The 23,817-nt window shown below is 41.1% G+C and overlaps 1 protein-coding gene across 6 annotated transcripts in view; it reads left to right on the forward strand.

The window, feature by feature from the left end:
• CYSLTR2 (cysteinyl leukotriene receptor 2) overlaps positions 1–23,578 on the forward strand; it is a 30,909-nt gene extending 7,331 nt beyond the window's left edge. For 2 of the 6 annotated variants that reach the window (XM_032403040.1, XM_032403041.1), the window contains exons 2-4: positions 15,598–15,758; positions 17,058–17,130; positions 20,058–23,578. In XM_032403040.1, coding sequence (XP_032258931.1) covers positions 20,059–21,096 — 1,038 coding nt within the window. In that variant the 5' untranslated portion in view covers positions 15,598–15,758; positions 17,058–17,130; position 20,058 and the 3' untranslated portion in view covers positions 21,097–23,578. Of the gene's footprint in view, positions 1–12,476; positions 12,550–15,597; positions 15,759–17,057; positions 17,131–20,057 lie in introns of all 6 variants that reach the window. The other 4 variants (XM_032403043.1, XM_032403038.1, XM_032403039.1 and 1 more) reach the window with 3 other exon arrangements.
• Positions 23,579–23,817: the final 239 nt, after the last annotated feature.

A 23,817-nucleotide genomic window follows, 5' to 3' on the forward strand; every position in this document is an offset into this window, starting at 1 on the left:
ATAAGACTGTTCTGAGGAGGCAAGAAAGTATATGAAGCTTTACGTGTCTGCCATGACATTTGGGGCCAGTTTCAAGTAAGAACTAAGCTAGCGGTCTTGCATTTCAAGAATCAGGCACTCGATGATACTTCCCTGTTTGGGGGGATGTATCAGTTCAGCACTCTGGGGCCTCTGGGATTTCGAGGGACAAACATGTTGTAGAATCTTCTGATCCAAAGGGTTGCATCCTCTCTGCACAACTTGGGGGGCTCAGTCTGTGATCCACACGGTGCTTTCTCTCGCCCCAGCCCTGGTCTGGGCGCCATTCAAGCATCATTGCCCTTCAACCTCATAGTAACCCTGTGAAGGGGTGGCTAGTATTATCACTGCCCCCATTTTACTGAGGAGGAGTGGAGGCACAGGGCGATGCAGTTACTTGCTAGTAACTAGTCACAGCGCTAGTGAGTGAAAGAACCAGTGCTCACATCCGGAGTCTCTGCCTGCACCTGCTGCCCTCCACTGCTTCCCCGCAGCACAGACACCATATTTATTTACTTTTAAATCAAATCATCTCTCAGGCTCGCTTTTATATTTTTACTAATACTCTGAGAGCCTTTTCGCCTTTTAAATCGTTTCTCTAGGCCCCAAATTTGAAGTTTAATCATAATAGTTAACATTGTTGAGTGCTCAAACTGTGTGAAATACTTCACACTCATCGTGCCATTTACAGACAAGGAAAGTGAGGCGCAGAGAAGATAAATCACCTGCAAAAAGATCCCCACGCTCGTAAGTGGCAGATCTAGCTCCAGACCTCACCCCAACTCCCTCCTCTGAATATTTCTGTGAGCTATATAAAGAATGTCCTATTTGCCATTCCACAGTATGCAGTAGCTCTGGGGGCTAAAATCTAAGTTATACTCTAAAGTCGTCAGAGAAAACGAAGAGCATGGGGGGGGGGGTTGTGAACTGCAGGGTGATTATTAAAGCAGAAGCCTCATACTGTGGAGAACTTCAAACTCATGGTGACATGGGGGAGGATGTAGACATAAGTGAGGGGGAGAGGGAGAGGTCTGACGGGGCCGAGAATTCCCCTGGACCATCAAATCTCATGGTTCTGTGATGTTTTAGCTGCTTTACTCTTGCAATGGTATACAGGTCAGGAGATGCTAATGGCTTCTAGGCATCAGCTAACAAAACCCAAGGTTACAGTCGTGACTTTGTACGTAGAGAGGAAGGATAGAATTCAAGGCACATCATATAAAAATAATGGAGATAACTCTGTCCATTGATTGGATGTGAGATATAAAAGAAAGAGAAAAATGAAAGAAAACATCCCCCAAATGGTCACCAGCTATATTGGTCCACTCCAGCTGCCATAAGGAAATATCACAGACTGGGTGGTTTAAATAACAAAAATTTATTTCTCACAGTTCTGGAGCCTGGAAGTCCAAGATCAAGATGCTGACATGATAGGTTTTATTCTGAGACCTTTCCTCTTGGCTTGTAGGTGGCCACCATCTGGCTGTGTCCTCACATGGCAGAGTGTGCTTCTTCTCCTAGGACACTAGTCCTACTGGATCAGAACGCTACCGTATCACCTCATTTAACTTCAATTACCTCCATAAAAGCCCTGTCTCCAAATACAGTCACATTGGAGGTTGGAGCTTCAACATATAAATTTTGGGGGCACACACACATTCAGTCCCTAACACCAGCTGAGTGGGATTGATTTGAGAGGGAGGATAGACCCAAGTAAGATTTGAGGTAGAGACAGAATCTCCAAATAAGGCTCTCCTGTGGACGACTAGAAATGTAGGAGTATAGCTTAGGTTAGAATTTGGGAGAAACCACTTACATTTTCTAGATCTCAGAGTTCTTTTTCTTTATTTGTAAAATTGGGATAAAAATGCCAACTCAGCCTATCTCAAAAGATAGTCAAGTGGAACAAATGAGGTAACTGAGAAAAAAAAATTCTTTGTAAATTTTAAGATGAAAATATGGTATTTTCATATGTAAGAGACCTCTGGGAGTCGGAGGCAGAGAGATGGGGTATCGTCTCCATGGTGGGTGAGTTCTTGGGGGGTTACAGAGAGTGGTGAGCTGAGGACCCCAGTGGGGCTCCAGTGGTGGTCCACAATTGGGTAAAGAAGAGATAACAGTGGATTCAGAAGGGCTGAACAATCAGGAAATGGAAAACCACAAGTACTCAGGACCACAGAAGACAGAGAAAGAGTGGAGGTTTCACTGATAAGACCTGAAGATCAAATTCTAGAGTAACTGAGAAGGAAGTTTGAGAAAGAGCAGTAGAACCAGCTGTTGAACAAGAACAGACGACCTTATCCCAGTCCTGTATGATTCACAGGCAGCTCTGAGATGGTGGGGATGGGGCAGGGCAGCTATTGCCGTATATTAAAAAGAGGAAGATGAGAAAGACATGACAACAGTGAGCCCAGAAGTTCAGGGAGTTTAAGTGTGAGAGGACAAGCAAAAACAAAAAGTCGAATAGGTTGCAGAATTAGGTAGAAGAGAACACTGGCATTTGCTTGACCACCCGCTGTGTGGAGTGAGCACATTCTTGATTTACAACTCAGAACAATCCTACAGGCTCTCTTTTTTAGCCACACTTTGAGGGTGAGGAAGTTGAAGGGCAGAGAGTAAGAGTTATGCAGCTAGAAAGTGGGAGAGTTGGGAGTCAGACCAGGTCTGCTAGCCTTCAGGTACAGAGAGTACATTCTAGTCTAGAAGTTCAGGCGGATGAAGTTGGAAGAGAGAAGGAGAAATGAAGAGAGGAAGAGACCCAAGTCACTGGAGGGAGTTTGGCTGAGAGTCATAATCAAGGTGTCTCCAGAGAAAAGAAGACATGCAGCTTCTTTCCCGGACTCAAAATCTTCCTCCAGCAACATGCCCTTCACAGCTGCAGAACTGGAAAGTGTCCTCTCCCAGCTCAGCAGTCATGCTCTCCACTGATGCACCTGTCCTTGGGCTTCCACCCCACCCCTCTGGTCACTGATAGCCTTCTTATTGCAGAGTCCCCTGAGACTTTTTGTCCCCACTGACCACCTGCTCCTTCAACAATTCTTTCTCCTGGCCTCCTTGACACTGTATTCTTGATTTGTCTCTTCTGGTTTGGGGTTTGACCAGCCTTTGTCAACCATCTTTCCAGGCTCCTGTTCTCTGCCTGTCTCTTAATTGGTGATGTCACCCCAAGGTCTTGTCTCTGGCCCTCTTTCCTTCTTTGTTCTCATGCCCCTGTGTGAGGTCTTCCAACTTTTCTGGCTTCAGTCACCATCAAGTGCTGATGAGCCATACATTCAGCAGGCTCCCTTAGCCCCTCCACCCCAGCTCTAGACTGCAAGGGGACAGTTCCATTTACATGTGTCACAAAAGCCTCAAATTCAAACTCATTCCCCCTCAAACTCAAATTGAACTCATCCCCCGCCCAAAAAACAGCATCTTCCTCTTATGTTCTTTTTATTAGTGGAAGGCACCATTCTCCCAGCAAAGACCTGAGAAGATCCACGCCCCCCCCCGCCCCGCCCACTTTCCTTGACATTCCATAACTGGTCCATCAGCAACTCTGGCCACCTCTCATTTTTCTTTATATCTCTCAGTCCCATCCAGCTATGTCCACCCCCTCTGCCCTGGACAAGCACAGGAGCATCCCTTGCAGTCTCTCCGAACCTAGGCTTGCCTCCTTCCCAACTGTCCTCCACCCGCTGCCAGAATCACCCTTCTAAAAAATACACATCTGCTTTCTGCAATTCAAGGGCCCTCATTGCCCTCAGAATAAAACCCAAACTCCTTTGTGTGGATGTAGGTCACTCTCAAACCACCCTCTGCCCACCTCATCCTCCCTTTCATGCTTCACCTAGACTGTTATCACTTGCCATTCCCCAAACTTGCCCTGTGCTCTCAGCAGCCAGTCTCTTCATATAGCCTGGTGCTCTGTCTGGAACCCCTGGCCCCTCTCCCTAGCCGACCTTTCCCCTTAGTACCTTAAAAACGCTCTTGTTCCCCAAGGCCGTTCCCTATGTCATTTCATTCTGATGGCCCTTCTCGCCTGGCTTTGTCTGATTTATTCACCACTCTGGAGGTTCCTTTAGGTCTGAGGTTGTATTTTCTTCCCCATCAGGTACCCAGGACCCGGTATGTGCTGCGCAGAGAGAGACAGAGGAGCTTTGTGACAGAGGGCTGGAGCTGGGTTTAAGCCCCATCCCACCACTAAGTGACAAGTGAACTTGGGCACACAAGCTATTCCATATCTTTGCACTTTAATTTTCCTCATCTATAAAAGAGCCAATTCAGATTACCTAGGGCTGTTTGGGGACTAATTGAGCTAACACACAGAAGGAGCTTTGCAGAGCGCCGACCGCATGCTGCTCATTTTGAATGGGCAAACATCTGTGGCTGATAGAGGACGTGTGCTTTCCCGGAACCCTCAGGCAGGCCTGGCCCAGGCGGGTAGCTTGAAGTGAGGGAAGTGAGGGTAGCTGACGAAATCAGACAGCCAAGGGCCTGCTGTTAACTTGCTGGAAGGATTCTCGGTGTGGGAGTTCGAAGTCCCAGAGACAGTGGCCAAACGGAGGACCCAGGACGTCACCTAGTGGTAATCTGGGAGGCTGCGGCGGTCTAGCTCTCCTGTCCTGGGGCTGACAGCTTAGGTGCTGCACCAAAATCCCATCATTAATTCCTCGTAAAGATGATGCGGACTGCACCGACCTTTATTCTCCAGAAGATTCTCTGTTCTTCAGCGGTGTATCGTGATCTCACAGCCTCCCGTTGTGTAATGCTTGTCGCTTGTTGCTCCCCGGGGCACGTCTGTGTCGGCGTGTCTGAGTGTCTCGGGCTTCAGGTTCTGAGACGGGTCACAGGCCCCGAGCTCAGCACTGAAGGGGAGCACACCTGCGGGTGCACAGTCCCAGGCAGGGCTGATGGGGGCGGCGGAGGGGTGGGGCGAGGGGGGAGGGACTCTGTGACAGGAGGTCCTTAGGCCCTGTCCAAAAATGTATTTTTCTTAAAAAAAAAAAAAAAAGGTATTTTTCTAAGTACACATGAAAATAATCTCTGCGATGTTCTGGACGGTTGCAGCTTTGCTCCGACCACGCAGACATTCCAAGCATCAGTGGAAGCTATTTGTCCACAGCAGATTCTAACCGGCCATGCAACACATTTGGTTTTCTTCATAACCGAAATATGGAATCCCTGTCTCCTGCTGCTTCTCGCTGTTTCTTCTTTGTTGTTTTGTTACCAGCAAAGCCGCAGGAGACAAAGCCTCATTCTTTCTTTGTCCCCGGCTCCTTTTCAGTACAGGAGCTGTGCACGTGCTCTTTCTCCTCTCCCGCCAAGGCAGTGGAAATTAGGCTGTCCATTTATTTCCTAATTTTCCTTGAATGTACCCCTTCGTGTACTTCTCAGCTTCCTGGCACGTACTTAATTGGTCTGGCTGATTTCTACAGTCACGTATAGCAGGCAGTTTCTTTTTCTTTTTCTTTTTAAAAACAGTCTAAAATGTTGAAGTGTGATGTGGTCAGATGTATGTTATATGGGCGGGAAAGAACAATCAAAATGTTTTAAAGGATTCTCTAGAGAAAGTATTGAGCTAAACGGAATTTTGGAACTGAGCTAGTCCTGCTTTTAGCCTGTGGCTGTTAGTTAGACGAGGCTTCTAGGAAGGGAATCTGTATTTTCTTTCTTAAGCTTTCCAGGGATTAAGATGCTCTTGGAATCAAAGCTCCAGCTTCTGTAGGGTATCCTTCCCCTGCAACTGAGGCTGTTTGTCAGCCTTCGGCCACTCCCACTCCAGTCCCCTCCAGGGCCCAGAACCAATCCCAATCTCAGGCAGAGGCATAGAAGCAGCTCTGGGAACTCAGTTACCCTAGGGGGTGATCTGATCCTGACTTTGTGCCTTGACTCTAAAGTTGGGCATCTCTCTTTTTCATGAGATTTGGTCTCCACCTCATTAGGGAAAATGGACCCCTGTCTTGGCATCCCTGGCCTGAGTCTCTGTGCCCAAGCCCTTGGGCTCTCCAAGACCCAGGGCCTCCAGACTCAGGGCCTCTAGGACTCAAAGCCTCCAAAACCCAGGGTCTCCAAAACCCAGGGCCTCCAGACTCTAGGATTCAGGGCCTCCAGGATTCAGGGCCTGTAGGACTCAAACCCAGGGCCTCTAGGACTCAGGGTCTCCAAAACCCAGGGCCTCCAGACTCCAGGATTCAGGGCCTCCAGGACTCAGGGCCTCCAAAACCCAGGGCCTCTAGGACTCGGGGATCTCAGGACTCAGGGACCCCAGGATTCAGGGCCTCTAGGACTCAGGGATCTCAGGACTCAGGACCTCTAGGACCAGGGCCTCCAGGACTCAGGGTCTCTAGGATTCAGGAATCTCAGGACTCATGGCCTCCAGGATTCAGGCCTCCAGATTCAGGGCCTCCAAAACCCAGGGCCTCCAGGAATCAAGGACATCAGGACTCAGGACCTTCAGAACTCAGGGCCTCCAGGATTCAGGGCCTGCCTATACTGACCCTCTTCTTGCACTGTGGTCTGGCTCTAAATGGTCTTACAGCTTACAGACGAGCTTCCCCATGAGTTCTGCCTTGCTGCCCAGTTGCTCAGGAGTCCCTGTTCCTAGGGTGTGCTTTTGGTTCCCCCACACCCCTCAACTTCCTGGTGGAACACCTGTTACCATCTTTTTTTGATGACCTCTTGTCTGTGGTCATACCTGCTGGATTCCATGCTCTGCCTATGATAAGGGACTTTCCTCAGCATCCGTAGCTGACAGTGTCCCTGAAGGCTTGCTACACCCTAGTCAGGGAGGAGTGCAGGCTGCTTCCAAACCTTCCCAGGCTGCCCTTCTCATTGCAATTCGCAAGTCCTGTGGGTCTTGAGATAGGAGAAGTGGACTTCATGGTCAAAAAGTCTAAGGACTTGATTGTTTTTAGGTCTATTTTTACTTTTTTCAGATTCTTCCCTGCTCTGTTAGATATAAGCTTTCCCTAAGATTCTATCAGAATCCTGGCTCCAAAGTCAGGGTCTTTAAGACTAGAGTAGGTTCTCTGTGGCCATATGGATAGGACTCCATCCCTTAAAAAAAAAAAAAAAAAAAAAGGCCATTTGTAATGAAACCCATGGGAACATGAAAATTCCTCTGGCTAGTCACGTACCAGTCTTATTTCTCTCATGCCTTGTCTCTTTGTCCCCTGAGGCTCTGTTTGTTGACCCTGGTTCTAGTGCTCCGCCCTTCCAGATACATAATTGTGACATTTAATCCAGCTCCATGCTTGCTTCATGGGCTTGGGTTGTGCTGCCTGGACTACCTCTAGCATTTCCGATTTGGAGTCTGATCCTTCTGTCCTAGCCCTGCCAACCAATAGAAAGTTTTTTTAAAATTTTTTATTGTTATGTTAATCACCATACATTACATCATCAGTTTTTGATGTAGTGTTCCATGATTCACTGTTTGCATATAATGCCCAGTGCTCCATGCAGAACGTGCCCTCCTCAATACCCATCACCAGGCTAACCCATCCTCCCACCCCCTTCCCTCTAGAACCCTCAGTTTGTTTCTCAGAGTCCATCGTCTCTCATGGTTCGTCTCCCCCTCCGATTTCCCCCCCTTCATTCTTCCCTTCCTGCTATCTTCTTTTTTTTTTTCTTAACATATATTGCATTATTTGTTTCAGAGGGACAGATCTGTGATTCAACAGTCTTGCACAATTCACAGTGCTCACCATAGCACACACCCTCTCCAATGTCTGTCACCCAGCCACTCCATCCATCCCACCCCTCCCCACTCCAGCAACCCTCAGTTTGTTTCCTGAGATTAAGAATTCCTCATATCAGTGAGGTCATATGATACATGTCTTTCTCTGATTGACTTATTTTGCTCAGCATAACACCCTCCAGTTCCATCCACGTCGTTGCAAATGGCAAGAGCTCATTCCTTTTGATGGCTGCATAATATTCCATTGTATATATATACCACATCTTCTTTATCCATTCATCTGTCGAGGGACATCTTGGCTCTTTCCACAGTTTGGCTATTGTGGACATTGCTGCTATAAACATCGGGGTGCACGTACCCCTTCAGATCCCTACATTTGTATCTTTGGGTAAATACCCAGTAGTGCAATTGCTGGATTGTATGGTAGCTCTATTTTCAACTTTTTGAGTTGAAATCTGTCCCTCCATACTGTTTTCCAGAGTGGTTGCACCAGCTTGCATTCCCACCAACAGTGTAGGAGGGTTCCCCTTTCTCCGCATCCCCGCCAACATCTGTCGTTTCCTGACTTGTTAATTTTAGCCATTCTGACTGGTGTGAGGTGGTATCTCATTGAGGTTTTGATTTGGATTTCCCTGATGCCGAGCGATGTTGAACACTTTTTCATGTGTCTGTTGGCCATTTGGATGTCTTCTTTGGAAAAATGTCTGTTCATGTCTTCTGCCCATTTCTTGATTGGATTCTTTGTTCTTTGGGTGTTGAGTTTGATAAGTTCTTTATAGATTTTGGATACTAGCCCTTTATCTGATATGTCATTTGCAAATATCTTCTCCCATTCTGTTGGTTGTCTTTTGGTTTTGTTGACTGTTTCTTTTGCTGTGCAAAAGCTTTTTATCTTGATGAAGTCACAATAGTTCATTTTTGCCCTTGCTTCCCTTGCCTTTGGTGATGTTTCAACCAATAGAAATTTTAATTCTCTATAAGACTGAGTTAAAACACTATCTCCAAGTTCCTTGTTTTGCTATATTCCCTTTCCCGTTAGGCTTACAGACTTCCAGACTCTGTGTGACCATCTTTCTGAACTGCTTCTGTACCCTTGACCTTTCTCCTGAGCTCTAGAGTGTGTTCTCCTCATCCCAGCTATGGCCTCACCATTCTCCCTATAACCCAAGCAAGAAAACTCAGACTTGCTGTTGAGACAGATCAAAAGCAGAGAGCCATTATTCATGTCATCAGAACTAAGGCCCTATAGTCATCTCTGAAATAAGAGGTGGCCCTCAGCTCTGCATTATGAGAACTCTCATCTTGTCAGTCTACTCCTAGGCCTAAAGAAATCAATTTACACAAGTCAAACTCACCAGGAAATAATTTTTAACCCAGAATTCTGGTTATTCTGGCTTAAACATTTATAATGGGGGGTTCTACATTCCCTTTATTGTAATCTTCCAGTTCACGATTCAAAGTCCCCCCTTCCAGAGAGGCCTGTTGAAGCAGGTTATTAGAAGGTTGCCTGGTAGAAATAGACTGAAAGCAAAAGAGTGGGGTGGTTTTGAGAGATTTTCATCATAAACATGTCAGAATAATCCAAGAGTTATCAGTATTTCTGTACAGTATGCCCTTCTAGCAAACACGAAGAGGAGTCTCCTTTTTATACTTCATATGAACATGAGAACTGAGTTCATCATCCTCATGGTCAGTTGAAGCGAGGTCATTTCTACATACATTCCTGAGGGTGGAGGAGCTGGGGGGCATTTACTCAGTACCAAGTACTGTGTGAAGAAGCTCTCTCTCTTTCTCATTTAATGCTTACAACAACCCCATGAAATTGATGTTAGATATCCTTGTTGTGGGTTGAATTATGTCCCCCCAAAAAGACATATCCAAGTCCTAATCCCAGATACCTGTGAATGTGACCTTATTTGGAAATAGGATCTTTGTAGATGGATTTAGTTAAGATGAGGTCATACTGGATTAAGATAGGCCCTAAGCTGAATGACCTGTGTTCTTGTAAGAAGAGAAGAGACACAGAAACTCAGAATACATAGTAGGAAGATGATGTGAAGACACGGAAGAAAATACCATGGGAAAGTCAAAAGATTGGAGTGATGCATCCACAAGCCAAGGAATGCCAAAGATTGCTGGTAACCACTAGAAGCTAGAAAAGGCAAATGAGAATTCTTCCCTAGGGGATTCTAAGGGAGCGTGGTCCTACTGACACCTGGATTTCAGACTTCTAGCCTCCAGAACTGTGAGAGAATAAATTTCTGTTGTTTAAGCTTCCAGGTTTGTGGTACTTTGTTAAGGCAGCCCTAGGAAATGAATACACTCTCCATTTTATAAATGAAGTAATGGATGCTCAGAAATGCTAATTTACCCAAAAGTAAGTGCTTAGAACTCCCTGACTCCAAACACTTTAACACTTGCTGGTTGAACTGGCCCATTACGTGGGGGTTCTCTTTCTCTTCTATAAGAATTCTGTTCCAGAAAAATTATATAATAACATCAGCATTTCCATAAGATTGTATAGAACATTAGTTCTATGGGGTATTAGAATGTGTTAATGAGCACAAGAGTTTTTAGGATCAAAAAAAGGGAGGGATACCGTGTGTAAAAAATTTACTGTGTGTAAATTTTTTCTTCTGTCTTCCTGCAGGACCCCCATAGAGCCTTTAATGTGCATTATGAGTCCCCAAGAGAGGAATACTGGAGTTTACAGTATTTCTCAAGCTGATTTAAACATGGAAGGCTTGTCTTTTACAGAGCATCTTATGGAATTCATATTCTGTGGAAGATACTTTGGGAAGTGCTGAATTAAAGAAAAAAGTTTTTCTTTTTTGACATCATTTACATGTCAACCATGTTTTCTGAGTTACACCTTCACATAAGTGTCTGAAGGAGAATTGAAAAAGATCCTTGCTGCATCAGAAATATATTAACAAGCCATCTCTTTGGGTAGCTCAATATTACTAATGTTTTACCCTACCTTTTTTATTGTTTAGATCATTACGTGGATTCTCAGAGTCAGTGTCTTCTAGTCAAAGGCCATTGGGAACATACCTGTAGTTGAACAAAGTTGGGTCTATTGACTTGTGTCAAGGGGGAATGCACATGAAGGGAAACTGGGGCATCTCAGAAAGAGGATGTTAGGAATTATAATAGGATTTATGCCTGCATTAGATAATTTGGGGGTAAGATTCAAGGAAGCAGGACTTTGCAGGAACAAAAATGGTTATTAGTTCGTATAACAGACTCTGAAAAACAGGGACCCATACTATCATACTCTGATAATGAAAACATGTCCCCTGAAATCCTCCTGTTCTTTTCTAGACATCCAGGAAGCTTCCCTCCACCCATACCTCAAGTCATAGGCTGTTAATGTAATATTTATCCAGCTGCAGTAATAAGTGTTTACTCTAGCAGAAAATTCTCTTTGGCTAGGCAAGGAGAAATTAAGGACTGTGTTATTATCCATGACAACTCTACCTAACGAATTTACATTTAAACCTGGGCTTTGCCAAAGATAAACAAAGCCACATGCTAGTTAAAGGAAGGAGAGATTTTAATCGGTAATATACTATTGCAGTAGAGAAGAGTCCAACATGAACTGAACTCAACTTCATTTTTTACAGAGGTGAGTGGATGTTTTTAAGGAAGAATGAAGGAATAGAGAGGGGGTAAACAAGTGCTCGGCAGAGTCAGGGAAGTGAAAAATTACAAAAAATGGGAAGGGGAGGTTGGCCCATGTGAATTGCATCTGGGTTTGATAACTGACACTTTTGAAGCTTAGGATCCTACCCTCCCACAGAGGCTGGGAGACAGGAGCCGTATCTTCAGGTGTTGTCTGGAACAAACAGTAAGTTCTTTTGATAGCCTTGAGTTTTTTCAGGCTCTACAAGAAGAGGAGGTTTTGGTCATCCTAGAGATGTAGCCCTGAACTGTTAAAAAAAAAAAAACAAAAAAACCGTTAGTCCTTCATTAAGGAAGGCATGTGATGTAATGAGCACTGGGTATAAGACCGATGAATCACAGACCTGTACCTCTCAAACCAATAATACATTATATGTTAATTAATTGAATTTAAATAAAAAATGTTTAAAAAAATAAGAAGAGGGTGGCAAACACAGGTTGAGAAGCCCTCATAAACTGTATGAACAGTTGTTGCATATTTATGTGGTTAGGCTAGGCCATCTACCCCTTCAGAAATGCTTTCTCCTCCATCCTACCATTAATCCTTATGTGTTTGGGCATGAGGCAGAGTTCTCTGGCTTAGAGTCATGTTATATCCTTACCATTTACATAAGCAATCTTTTTTTATCTTGTAGTAGAAAATCTATTGAATGGGAAAATGATCATGACATTTTGTTTATAGAAAAATTGTTTATAGACTACAAAAGCATTTACAATCTACTGTCATTTTTATAATTTAAAAAAATGTTAACACTGAAAAACAAAAAACAAAAAACTGTTAATCCTTTATTCAAGTCTTTATAGAGCAGGTTGGAAGCCTATCAGGAAGAGGGCTCAGAGGAGCCTGGCTAGAGTTTGATCAAGGAGCAAGTCTTTGTCAGCTTCCAGAGCAGAAGTTGTACACTTTAAATAAATAAGACTCTTGCCAGGGTCAGAAATAAGTTATGAGTGATTCTTTCCAGTTGCATTATTCCAACTCTGGTAGTTGTTGCTTACACAGTATGCACACCAGGCAATTGGTTCTCTCTCCTGAGAGAGACTTCTCTCAATTAGCCTGTACCTGCCTCTCTCAGATGTCTCTGTGTATTCTTTTTAGGGAAACACGATTCCTGGAGGGGTGGTAATTTTAAACATCTGACATCCTCTAACAATGACCTTGAGTACCCAGGGTAAGTTAGTGTGTGGCAGGTGGGTGTAAGCCCGATGTCCACATAAGAAGTAGACGAGTGGTAACTGGGAATTTAAGAATCATTTCTCACAATAGGAATGAGCCCTTTTCTTTATTTGAGCATCTGTGGGTGGAAAGTCATTTGAGGTGGGCAGATGCCTTTAGTGGAGTCAAACAGGTCCTGCAAAGCAGGCTGGAAAGTTGTTGAAGAAAATAAAGTAATGATTTCTATCCGGGTTAGACCCAATCTTTGTTCCCACTCCCAAAGGGTTAGGTTTTGCCGATAGGGTCGTAAGGACTTCAGCAGAAGCATTTTGTTGATATGGGGTCAATATACAATTTTTATAAGACTGAAATTGGGGTTAATTATGTGAGGGGAAACTTAACTATCAGAAGGGATACGGAGAAGAAAATTTACATCTTGAAGTGTTTTTTTATTTATTTGTTTTTTGTTTGGTTGGTTTTAGTTATTAAATGCTGTCAGCAATCAGTTAAATTCAGAACAGTAGCTATGATCCAAGAAAAAACAAACAACCCAGAGGGGTGCCTGCATGGCTCAGTCAGTTAAGTATCCGACTCTTGAGCTCAGGTCTTGGTCTCAGGGTTGTGAGTTCAAGCCCCACATTGAGCTCCATGCTGGGTGTGGTGCCTACTTGAAAAAAAAAGAAAAAACAACTCAGAGAATTCTGTTTTCTCTTAAGTGGCAAAGACTGTAATGGGTCCCAGGATGAAGATAAGGGAGATCATATTAGTTAATAGACAGGGTAAAAGTACAATGATGAACAAAATGAGTAGTAAGGAGAAAGAAAAGGGTGCTAAAGAATTAGAAAATTAATTTTGTTCTGTCTTGTGTGAAAGCTGTCTGCTTCTGTAGTCAATAATCTGCCCTTCTATAAATCAACAGCTTCTGGAGAATTTCTAAAAATCTTGTTTGAGGTCTTTCAAAGGAATGGACTTCCAGTACTTGAGGGAAAGTTCTGTGTGTCTTTTTAGTTGGGAGACATGAGTCCAAAAGTTAAAATATTGGAGTGTTAATACAGTGTCCATTGTTAAAGATAGCAATAGGGTCCTCTCCATCTAGGGTCAAGAGAAGTTTTTCTCTGATGTCTTTTGTGGAAGACCAAATATCTAGGTTTCAGATCACACGGAGACTGCTTTGGAGAATATTTTGGAAATGCAACTTCCCTGTAGTCATCACATTAGATCACAATAGAATAGGATCAAGGATTGGAAGTAATCCCCAAATGCACAAGGCAGCTTGTTATGTACTCGGGAGGAGATAATTTCTGGGTTCCAGGGGGGATTGATCTCATTGCCTGTAATCAAAGCCAATGGAAATACTTCAATCCTTAGAAGTTCGAGGGTGTTAGATTTCCATTAGTTCTTGTTACATTCCCTGTTGCCTGTGGATAAGGACAGCAACGTTTCTAAGTAAAAGTTAAAGCTTTACTGTTCTTTGATAACTCTATCAGTGAAATGTGTGTCTCTTACAGAAGAGACAAGCTGGGATTCCCAAATTAAGCAATTATTTTTTTTCTACCATACAGACAGAGCTCTGTAGCAAAGAAAAGCCTTAACACGCTCTGAGAATAAACAATAACCAGAACACATTCATAGACCTTCTGGAGATGTTCAAAGGAGCCTTGGGACTGTGGTTGTCCATGTTCTACCTTTACAGACTTGCTAGCATTGTGTTGACGGCAGATGGGGCATGCATGGGAGCATCCTTAGCAGTAGCCTTCAGATTACCCTGCCAGTGTTGGTTTAATACCATCGCCAGTTTATCTCGGTTGTTGTAGGTAATATCATGAAGCAGCCTTGCTAAACTCTACTTTTATTATGGCTGTTTCTTTGAGTAGTAGCAAAGCATCTGAGGGTTCTCTGATTCATTGTTTACTTTATAGGGAGTCTTGTAGTGTCAGGAAATCTCTATTTCTAATGTATTTTGAATTCATGGATGAATCCAAAATCATATTCCGTGTATCAGTATAAATATTTGTTCTTTTATCCTTTTGTCAGCAAGTCTGGGTAAAGGCAATTAACTTAGTCATCTGACTTTATTTTATTTCAAGGTAAAGCTTATATTTCAAGAGTAAATTCAAATCAGAGATAGCATAGCCTGCTTGGCAATTTTCTCTTTCTTTCTAGTATGAACCAACAAAATTAAATCAGGGATATGCAAGGGAGAATCTAGAAGGTCCATGCAAGGTATGGACACCTCGGTTACTAAGGTAACCAGTCACGGGCTTTTACACACACACACACACACACACACACACACACACACATGAGGAAATTAGGGTAGCTTGGTTTAATGTTACAGTAATGGATCATTATGTTTTAAGGGAAACCAACAGAATTGTATAGGAGCTTATGTGATTGGCTGAGAAGTCCCAAGTCATATCTAATAAAAGGAACAGAGGGAAACTATTTATTTTTTTTAAGTAATCCCTACACCCAATGTGGGGTTTGAACTCAGAACCCAGAGATCAAGAGTCCCACGCCCTGCCTACTGAGCCAGCCAGGTGCCCCCAACAGGGAGACTATTAAGTTTAGTGGAGACCATAGAACTAAGTTGACAAAGTTGACTTAAGGCTTCTAGAAGCCTTGCTGGAGCTGCTATAGCTCTTAAACAAGATGGTTACATGTGGCTGCTAGGTCTAATGAAAGACTGAAATCAAAAGTTGACCTCTGACAATTCCCATGTAACTGAATCAGAAAGTCTACTGCTTGTTCAGATTGGTCATGACCAAAAAGGAGAAAGGGTTCGTGAATCTAGAAACCTGGGAAAAAATCTTTTTATCTCGGTTATAGTAATCTTTGCATTTAAATGCAAACATGCTTCTTTTAACTTAAAAAGTATGTAATCCCTGAAAGATATTTGCATTAGCATATTTTACCTAAGTATAATCAACTTTTTTGGGGTAACTTATCGGCTTTTTTATTGTTTGTTTGGCAAACCAAAACGCTCTCGCAATAGTTTTAGATTAATTAAAATTCAGAGGATTTTTAGAAATCTAATTATTCCCATTGTTCCTTCCTTTCATAGGATGAAGAAACAAAACTTGTATTACCCCTTGGCCATTTTAGTAAAACCCCAAGATGGTTTGGGCACAAAAAACAAATTAATGGCTTTATCCTGAATTTGGGGGTCTGAATTTGGGAAAGAAAGAATCAGGAATAGTTGCTTAAGGAGAGAAGATATAACTCGTAAGTATTTAGAGTCAAGAAATAATTATAGGAAACATTGTAAAAACACTGAGAAATTAACAATAGTTATTAAAAACTTTATTTTGAAAGCAAGGAATCTTTTAAAAAATGACTTGAAAGTATATCAGAAGCACTGAAATTTAACAGAATATTTTATTGATGAAAAGAAATCTTTACTACTGAGTATAAAATAACCTAATTATTTTATGTTATAATTTTACTCTTTTTGTACATTATTCATGTTTAACAACCTACAGTTAAGGATTTATTAATATGTCCTCATATGTATGCATTTAGGCATTCACAAATATATAAATACACTAATAAGTAATGAATTTAAAGTGTTAAACTATAGCTTTAAAATTAAGTCTATTAAATAAAACATTGTGTGTATAAATTAAATTTGCCCTCTGAATAAACTATTCCAGCTTTCTTAATAAACAAACAGAAAATCATATTCATTATCTTGTATACATATTTGTATTTCTCTGTATTAACTATATTAATTATCATCTTGACCAAAGTAATCAACCTTTCTTTTCATCAAGCGTAAGAACAGTTAGAGAGAAAATAAAGACTAATTTAGATATTTTTCTGTCTACTAGCATTTGTCATACAATCTAAACAATTTTAAAATATAATAGAATTAAAAAATATAATCCAAAGGCATTTACACATTTTGTTCATCTATTACCCTTGTAAAAAATAAAGTAAAAATTTATATTCATTCAATTCATTATATTGAATAACCACTCTTTTGTATCTATTTCTTATTTAGAAATTGTTTGGGCATCCAAAGATTATTTATTAACTATTTGTCTAAGGTCTTTAAGTTAGTTAAGGATCAGGAAATTATAGTTTTAGTTAAAACATTAAATTCTTATGATTTGTCCCAAAGTAAGAATGTCATAAAATTAAATCTTTAAAAAGGATTCATTGTTATCATTCATTTTAGTTAAATTAAAATTTTATATGTATAATTTTAAATTTTAAACAAGTTATGGAAATAGTGGAATATTGCTTAATTCATAAATCCCATGCAGGAAATTCAGTTTAATCAAAGGAAATTTAACCCTGGCCTTGTTCAGATCAAAATATTGTGCTGACACTTGTTATCATACAATAAATTAATTTTTTAAAGACTTTGAAACATGCCAAAATTGGTATCTTCTTTTAACTTGAAAAGAATGCCCTTTCTTTTTTTCTTACAACTGTAATAATAAAAGCTATTATGTAAATACACTTTTAGTGTCCACAAAATGAAATACCTCTTAATAACTTTGTCTTCCTTTATTTCAGACATTGTGCCTGTTTATTTAGACCATATGTTCCTAGAACGTGCACATAAAGAGTGAGGGACTCTTTTGATCAGGTAATCATTCATTTCCTAAGAGAGGGAAAAAGAGAAAGAGGAATTGAAAGAAGGAAAAAAAGGAAGAGGAAACTGCTTTAGATGAATATGACATTAACACTAAAAAAAGACAATTTTTACGTGAAATATATTGAATATTGAACCAGACTTGAATGCATGAAATAAACCCTACTTGGTTGTGGTGCATAATTCTTTTTGTAATATTGCTAAATTTTATTTGCTAATATTTTGCTAAGAGATTTTGTGTCTATATTCATAAGGAATATTGGTTTGTAGTCTTTTGTTTTATACTGTGTCTGGTTTTAGTATCAAGGTAATACTAGCTTCATAAAATAAATTGGGATGTGTATCCTCCTCTCCTATTTTCTGGAAGAGATTATATGGAACTGGTGTTAATTCTTATTTAAATATGGTAGAATTTGGTAGAATTCTCCAGTGATACCACCTGGACTTGGAGATTCCTTTTTAGAGTTTTAAATTGTAATTTTCTCAGTAGTTCTAATTATCATTTTGTATGTGGTGAGTTGGGGTAGTTTTTTTTTTTTTTAAGGAATTAGTCCGTTTCACTTAAGTTATCAAATTTATGCGTATAGAGGTGTTCATACTATTCCCTTATACTACTGATGTGTGCAGTGTCTATAATTACGTCCCCTGTTTCATTCCTGATAATGGCAATTTGTGTCTGCTCTAGTTTTACTTTTGTCTGTCTTGCTACAGGTTTGTCAATTGTATTGATCTTTTCAGAGAACAGTTCTTTCTTTCATTGGTTTTTCTCTGTTTTGTTTTGTTTTTAATTTCCTTGATTTCTGCTTTTTATTTCCCTTCTTTTGCTTGCTTTGGGTTTATTTCACTTTTTTTTTTTTTTTTAAGTAGGCTCCATGCTCAATGCGGAGCCCCATGCAGGGCTTGAACTCATAACCCTGAGATCAAGACCTGAGCTGAGATCAAGATTTAAACACCTAACCAACTGAGCCACCCAGGTTACCCAAGTTTATTTTACTTTTAAAGGATTTTTTTTAGCTTCTTGAGATGGTAGCTTAGAGGACTGATTTAAAACTTTTTCTTTGGTAATGTATGCATTTAGTATTACACAGTTTCCTCTCAGCACTGCTTTTGCTATACCCCACAAGTTTTGATATGGTGCATTTTCATTTTTATTCAGTTCAGTATATTATTTGGTTTCCCTTGAGACTTCCTCTTTGAGCCATGGAATATTTAGAAGTGTGTTGTTTAGTTTCCAAGTATTTGGGGATTTTCTATATTTCTGCTATTGACTTCCAGTTTGATTCCATAGTAGTTAGAGAGCACACTCTGTATGATTTCAATTCTTTTAAATCTGTTAAGGTTTGTTTTATGGCCCAGGATGTGGTTTGTTTGGGTATATGTTCTGTGGGCACTTGAAAAGAGTGTGTCTTCTGCTTTCGTTGAATAGAGTATTTTATAAATGTCAATTGGTTCTTGTTGGTTGATGTTGTATTTGAGGTTTTCCATATTCCTACTGAGTTTTTGTCTATTTGCTCTATCAGTTATTGAGACAAAGTTTTGAAATTACCAACTATAACTGTGGACTTGTGTATTTCTCCTTTCAATTCTATCAGTTTTTCCCTCACATAGTTTGCAACTCTGTTGTTTGGTGCAAACACATTTAGAACCTGTGTGTCTTTTTGGCAGATGAACTATTTTATGATTATATAATGTCCCTCTCTCAGAATGTTCTCTGTTCTGAAGTTTACTTTATTTGATATTAAGAGCCATCCCTGATTTCCTTTGATTAATGTTTGTATGACATATATGTTTTTCATCCTTCTACTTTCAACCTGCCAATACTGTTATTTGAAGTGAATTTCTTATATACAGTATATAATTTATATATATAATATATATATATTCCAGTCTGCCAATCTATATTTTAGTTGGTATATTTAGACTATTTATATTTAATGTTAATTATTGATTTGTCAGGGATAAGTCTGCCATTTTTTTGTATTTTTCTGTTTGCATGATCTATTTTCTTTTTCCTATCTTCCTGTTGGTGACATGAACACTTTTCAGAATTACATTTTGATTTATCTCTAGTGTTTTTGAGCATATCTCTTTGTATAGCTTTTTAATGGCTGCTCTAGGTGTTACATTACACATACATCATTTACCACAGTCTATTGGTGTCATCATTTTACCAACTCAAGTAGAGTGTGGAAACCTTACCTCCTTTGTGTCCCTTTACCCTCCCCCATTTACAATATAATTATCTTTAAAACTTCCCCTACATCATATCAGATCACATCAGGCAATGTTGGAATTTTTGTTTCAGTCATCAAACATAACTTAGACTCAAAAAGAGAAGAAAATCCTATTGTACTTACCCATATTTTTGCTTTTCATGATCTACGTCTTTTTTGATGTTCCTAGGTTCCTTCTTTTATTGATTCCTTTCTGTCTAGAGGACTTCTTTTAGCCATTCATTTAGGGTAGGTTTGTTGCTGGCAACAAATTCTCTTAGTTTTCTATCATCTGAGAATGTCTTGACTTCTCCTTCATATTTGAAGGGTACTTTTGCTGGATAAAGAGCTCCGGGTTGGTAGATTTTTGTTTTAGCACTTGAAAATGTTGTGCCACTTCCTTTTGTCTTCCATACATTCTGATGAGACATCTGCTGTTTGGTAGATTTAGACTGCAGTATTAACATAAGCACTGGGCCAAAGGTCCCCCAAGTTTGAGGCTTCAGCTTCGGTCAAAGAAAATTAATGTTTAGTTTGCATTCTAGAAATTTATCATGAAATATAATGGAGCATACAGTAAAGACTTTTCTGGTATTTTTGGACTCAAGTAGCAAAGAAAAACTAGTATTTCTCCGTTTCATTAAAATCTGGAAAGATGTAGGTAGTGAGCAAGAAGTAACTTCTTATGTCTGTTTCTTTTTAATCCAGCATGGAGAGAAAGCTTCTGTCCTTGCCTCCATCCATCTCCATGCCAGAAATGGAACCCAATGGCACCTTCAGCAGTAACGGCAGCAACGGGAACTGTACAATTGAAAACTTCAAAAGGGACTTTTACCCCTTTGCGTACCTGATAATATTTGTCTGGGGAACCTTGGGAAATGGCTTTTCCATCTATGTTTTCCTGCAGTCTTATAAGAAGTCCACGTCTGTGAATGTTTTCATGCTCAACCTGGCCATTTCAGATTTCTTATTCACAAGTACACTACCCTTCAGAGCTGACTATTACCTCAGAGGTTCCAATTGGATATTTGGGGACCTGGCCTGCAGGATTATGTCTTATTCTATGTATGTCAACATGTACAGCAGCATTTATTTCCTGACTGTGCTGAGCATCGTGCGTTTCCTGGCAACTGTTCACCCCTTCCGGCTCCTCCATGTCACCAGCATCAGGACTGCCTGGACTCTGTGTGGGATCATATGGATCCTTATCATGGCTTCCTCGATAGTGCTTCTGAAAAATGGCTCTGAGCAGAAGGGCAGTGCCATATCATGCTTAGAGTTGAATATTGATAAAATTGTTAAACTGCAGACCATGAACTACATTGCCTTGGTGATGGGCTTCCTGCTGCCATTCTTCCTGCTCAGCATTTGTTACCTGCTGATCATTCGAGCTCTGTTAAAGGTGGAGGTCCCAGAATCGGGTCTGCGGGTTTCTCACAAGAAGGCACTTATCACCATCATCATTGCCTTGATCATCTTCCTCCTGTGTTTCCTGCCCTATCACGTCCTGAGGACCCTGCACCTGCTTGTGTGGAAAGTGAATAAATGCCAAGACAACCTGCATAAAGCTGTGGTCATCACACTGGCCTTGGCAGCAGCCAATAGCTGCCTCAATCCTTTGCTGTATTACTTTGCTGGGGAAAATTTTAAGGACAGACTAAGGTCCACACTCCTAAAAGATCACCTACAGAAGAAAAAGTGCAGCATTCCTGTCTGCATGTGGTTGAAAAAGGAAACACAAGTTTAAGGGGTTAGGAGGTGAGGCCTGTTCTTGTATCCTTATGCTGACCTTCATTCACATATAGTCTCAAATGACCATGTATTTACACCATTTCCACGAAGGTCAGTCAAGTCCTACTCCAAACATTTTATTAGGTGTGTTTTCAGTGGTTGAGTCTAGATGAGAAATGTAGCAGGCAAAATCTCCACTAGTCTTGCAACCTAAAATGTTAGACTGGGAAAAAATACTTAGCAATTGTGTGCTTCTTTTCATCAGATTCTGTACCAGATCTTGGTCCCACCAGGCATTCTAAATTAACTTTAAGATAACCTCAGATTCCCCAGCTTCTCCAGTTCCTCTTGCATCTTCAATCCCCTAAGATATAGCCAGTTAACAAAGCTAAAGGAGGTTCCAGAGCAGATAAGAAAAGCATCCTAAGAATTCACTGAAAAGACTTTGTGAAGAAGGCTGCCCTTTGACGAAGCAGAGTCAAGGTCCCAAACAAGAACAGTGAGAGAAAAAGGGAGAGAAGGACTGGGGCAAGAAAGAGCTGGTGAAAAGTAGGGAGAAGGAGAAATTTCATTTTGCACTGGGAAAGAGGCTCTAGTACACTGAAGGCAAGAAGGTTCTCTTTGCCTGTCTCTTTCCAGGGGGCTAGAAAAGATAGGAAGAGTAAGAGGAGGAACTGGGCCATTGCCTAGGGGTGGCGGGATTATGTGTGAAATAGCCGAGAAGAGGGGGTCAATTTTACTCTTGGGATTTAGGTTTGGACTGACTTCACTGCAGTTCTCAGTCTTGCACATTAATCTATTGGGATGGGAGGCAGAAGAGAGGTGGTTGCTCTAAGTGTTTGGCTGGGCACTGAGAGAGAGGGTGGGGTAGAGGACAAGTTGTAAAGGTTGTTGTACCCCTGAAGTTCTATTAATATTTTGGCAAAATATGAATAGGGTGGCTTTCCTTTTGAGGGAGTACAGAAAAGAACTGGATCGTGGGAAGGGGTTCTTTCTGTCCACTGAAACAAAGCTAGGGAGACTACCAACTTCTTCCTCCAGACCCCAGACCACTGTACCACCAACAACTGAATGCTCTCTCCATGCTGGGCAGACTGTGCCAGACACTTCACATTCAGTAACCCCACTTAACCCTCACACCAAAGTCTTATGTTTCTACTTTACGAATGAAGAACCTGAAGCTCAGAGAAATTAAGAAGCTTGTTCAAGTTCACACAGCTTGTAAGGGTTTAAAAAATATCTGTGGAGAAGGGTTAGCTGGTGCTTACGCCACCGCTCTCCCTACAAATCTCCAGGAAGATTGGTAGAAAGTGAATAAAAGTTCCCTTTCCCCACCAAGCACCTACTTCTCCTCATTCTCACAAGATTTTCTCTTTGGAGTTATTGACCTCAGGCGGAGTGGAGTGTGGGAGGGAGGTGGTCACCTCAAGCTAGGGAGAAAGGGAATATCTTCATAGTAAACAAGAGCCCCAGGGCCCTTCCCTTACTCAGCTGTCAGAATGCTGATAGACTCATATCCTGTCAAAACAGGAGCCCGCAGGATCCCCCTGTGGGGAAACTGTCCGACCCAAGAAAAAGACTAACAGATACAGACTGTTGAGGATTTCCCAACACAAAAGCCAGCACCTGCCCTATTACCTACCTGAAAGGGAAGCCCACAGTGCAACTAATCCCTTCCATTCAGAGAGCATCTAGTCAACCTGTTAGAGCCTCACTCTTAATTATGAATAGTCAATGACCACTACACTTTGGGGGCAGGGGGCGAAGGCCCAAACATGAAAAACACCTACAAATAAATGAGAGGGTAGACAGAGACATTTTCAGTATGAAAGGTCTCAACACTTTTATCACCCTTGCACTTTTTATCAGAAACCCACGGGAGCATTTGCTCCTCCAAAATAAATGATTAAGCCAAGATAGAAGAAAACATGGCATCTAAGAAACAAGGAATCCAACACAGGAGAAAGGTGAACAACATAAGATGTTGGTGGTAGCAGAAAAAAAAGAAACTAATTGATTTGCGTGCATTGGAGGGATTTGTACTTTTCTTGAAGAACTTGGGATGAAGTAGTGAAAATACATAGAAAAATAAGCAAGGGAAAAGACACTGTGATCAATGAATGCTAGCAGAAAAACAGTTGTTTAAGAACAGAAATATAATCGTAGTACACTACATGGCTCAGCTGTGACTAATGTTTACAGAGAATAATGTAAATAACAAAATACTGTGATATAACTTTTTTAAGAAATGAGAGGATATGTATGTGGGAGAGGGGTGTAAGAAGTCTAGGTCTCCATCTGCCATCACAGAAAATGCATAACAACTAAAGCTAGAGAATGATAAAAGCTGTAGAAAAATCTTATTTAGCAATAGGAGCTACAGTCCAGAAGAAACCATGAAAAGGACGGACAGGGATGGCCTCTGGAGAGTTTGGGGTGGGACAATACAGTGGAGATTTCCCTTTTCCTTTTAAGAACTTTTTAGCCATCTAACTTGTAAATATGTATCGTTGAAATAAAAATTAAGTTTAAATTAAACTTTAAAAGTCGAATTAATTCTGTGGGTTTTGTTTGTTTGTATGTTCGTTTTTTAAGAAATGAGACAGAAAATAAAGGTCACCAGAAATGGGCACTGAACACTGACAGGAGAAAAGAAAGCAGGAAATGGCTAGACTTGGATTTGGGCCTCTGAGGGAGGCCCACCCAGCCCTGCCATGGGAAGGGAGGCCCCTCTTGG

This window comes from Phoca vitulina, unplaced genomic scaffold (assembly GCF_004348235.1).
Source record: "Phoca vitulina isolate PV1807 unplaced genomic scaffold, GSC_HSeal_1.0 scaffold5, whole genome shotgun sequence".
In the NCBI taxonomy this organism is placed as follows: domain Eukaryota; kingdom Metazoa; phylum Chordata; class Mammalia; order Carnivora; family Phocidae; genus Phoca; species Phoca vitulina.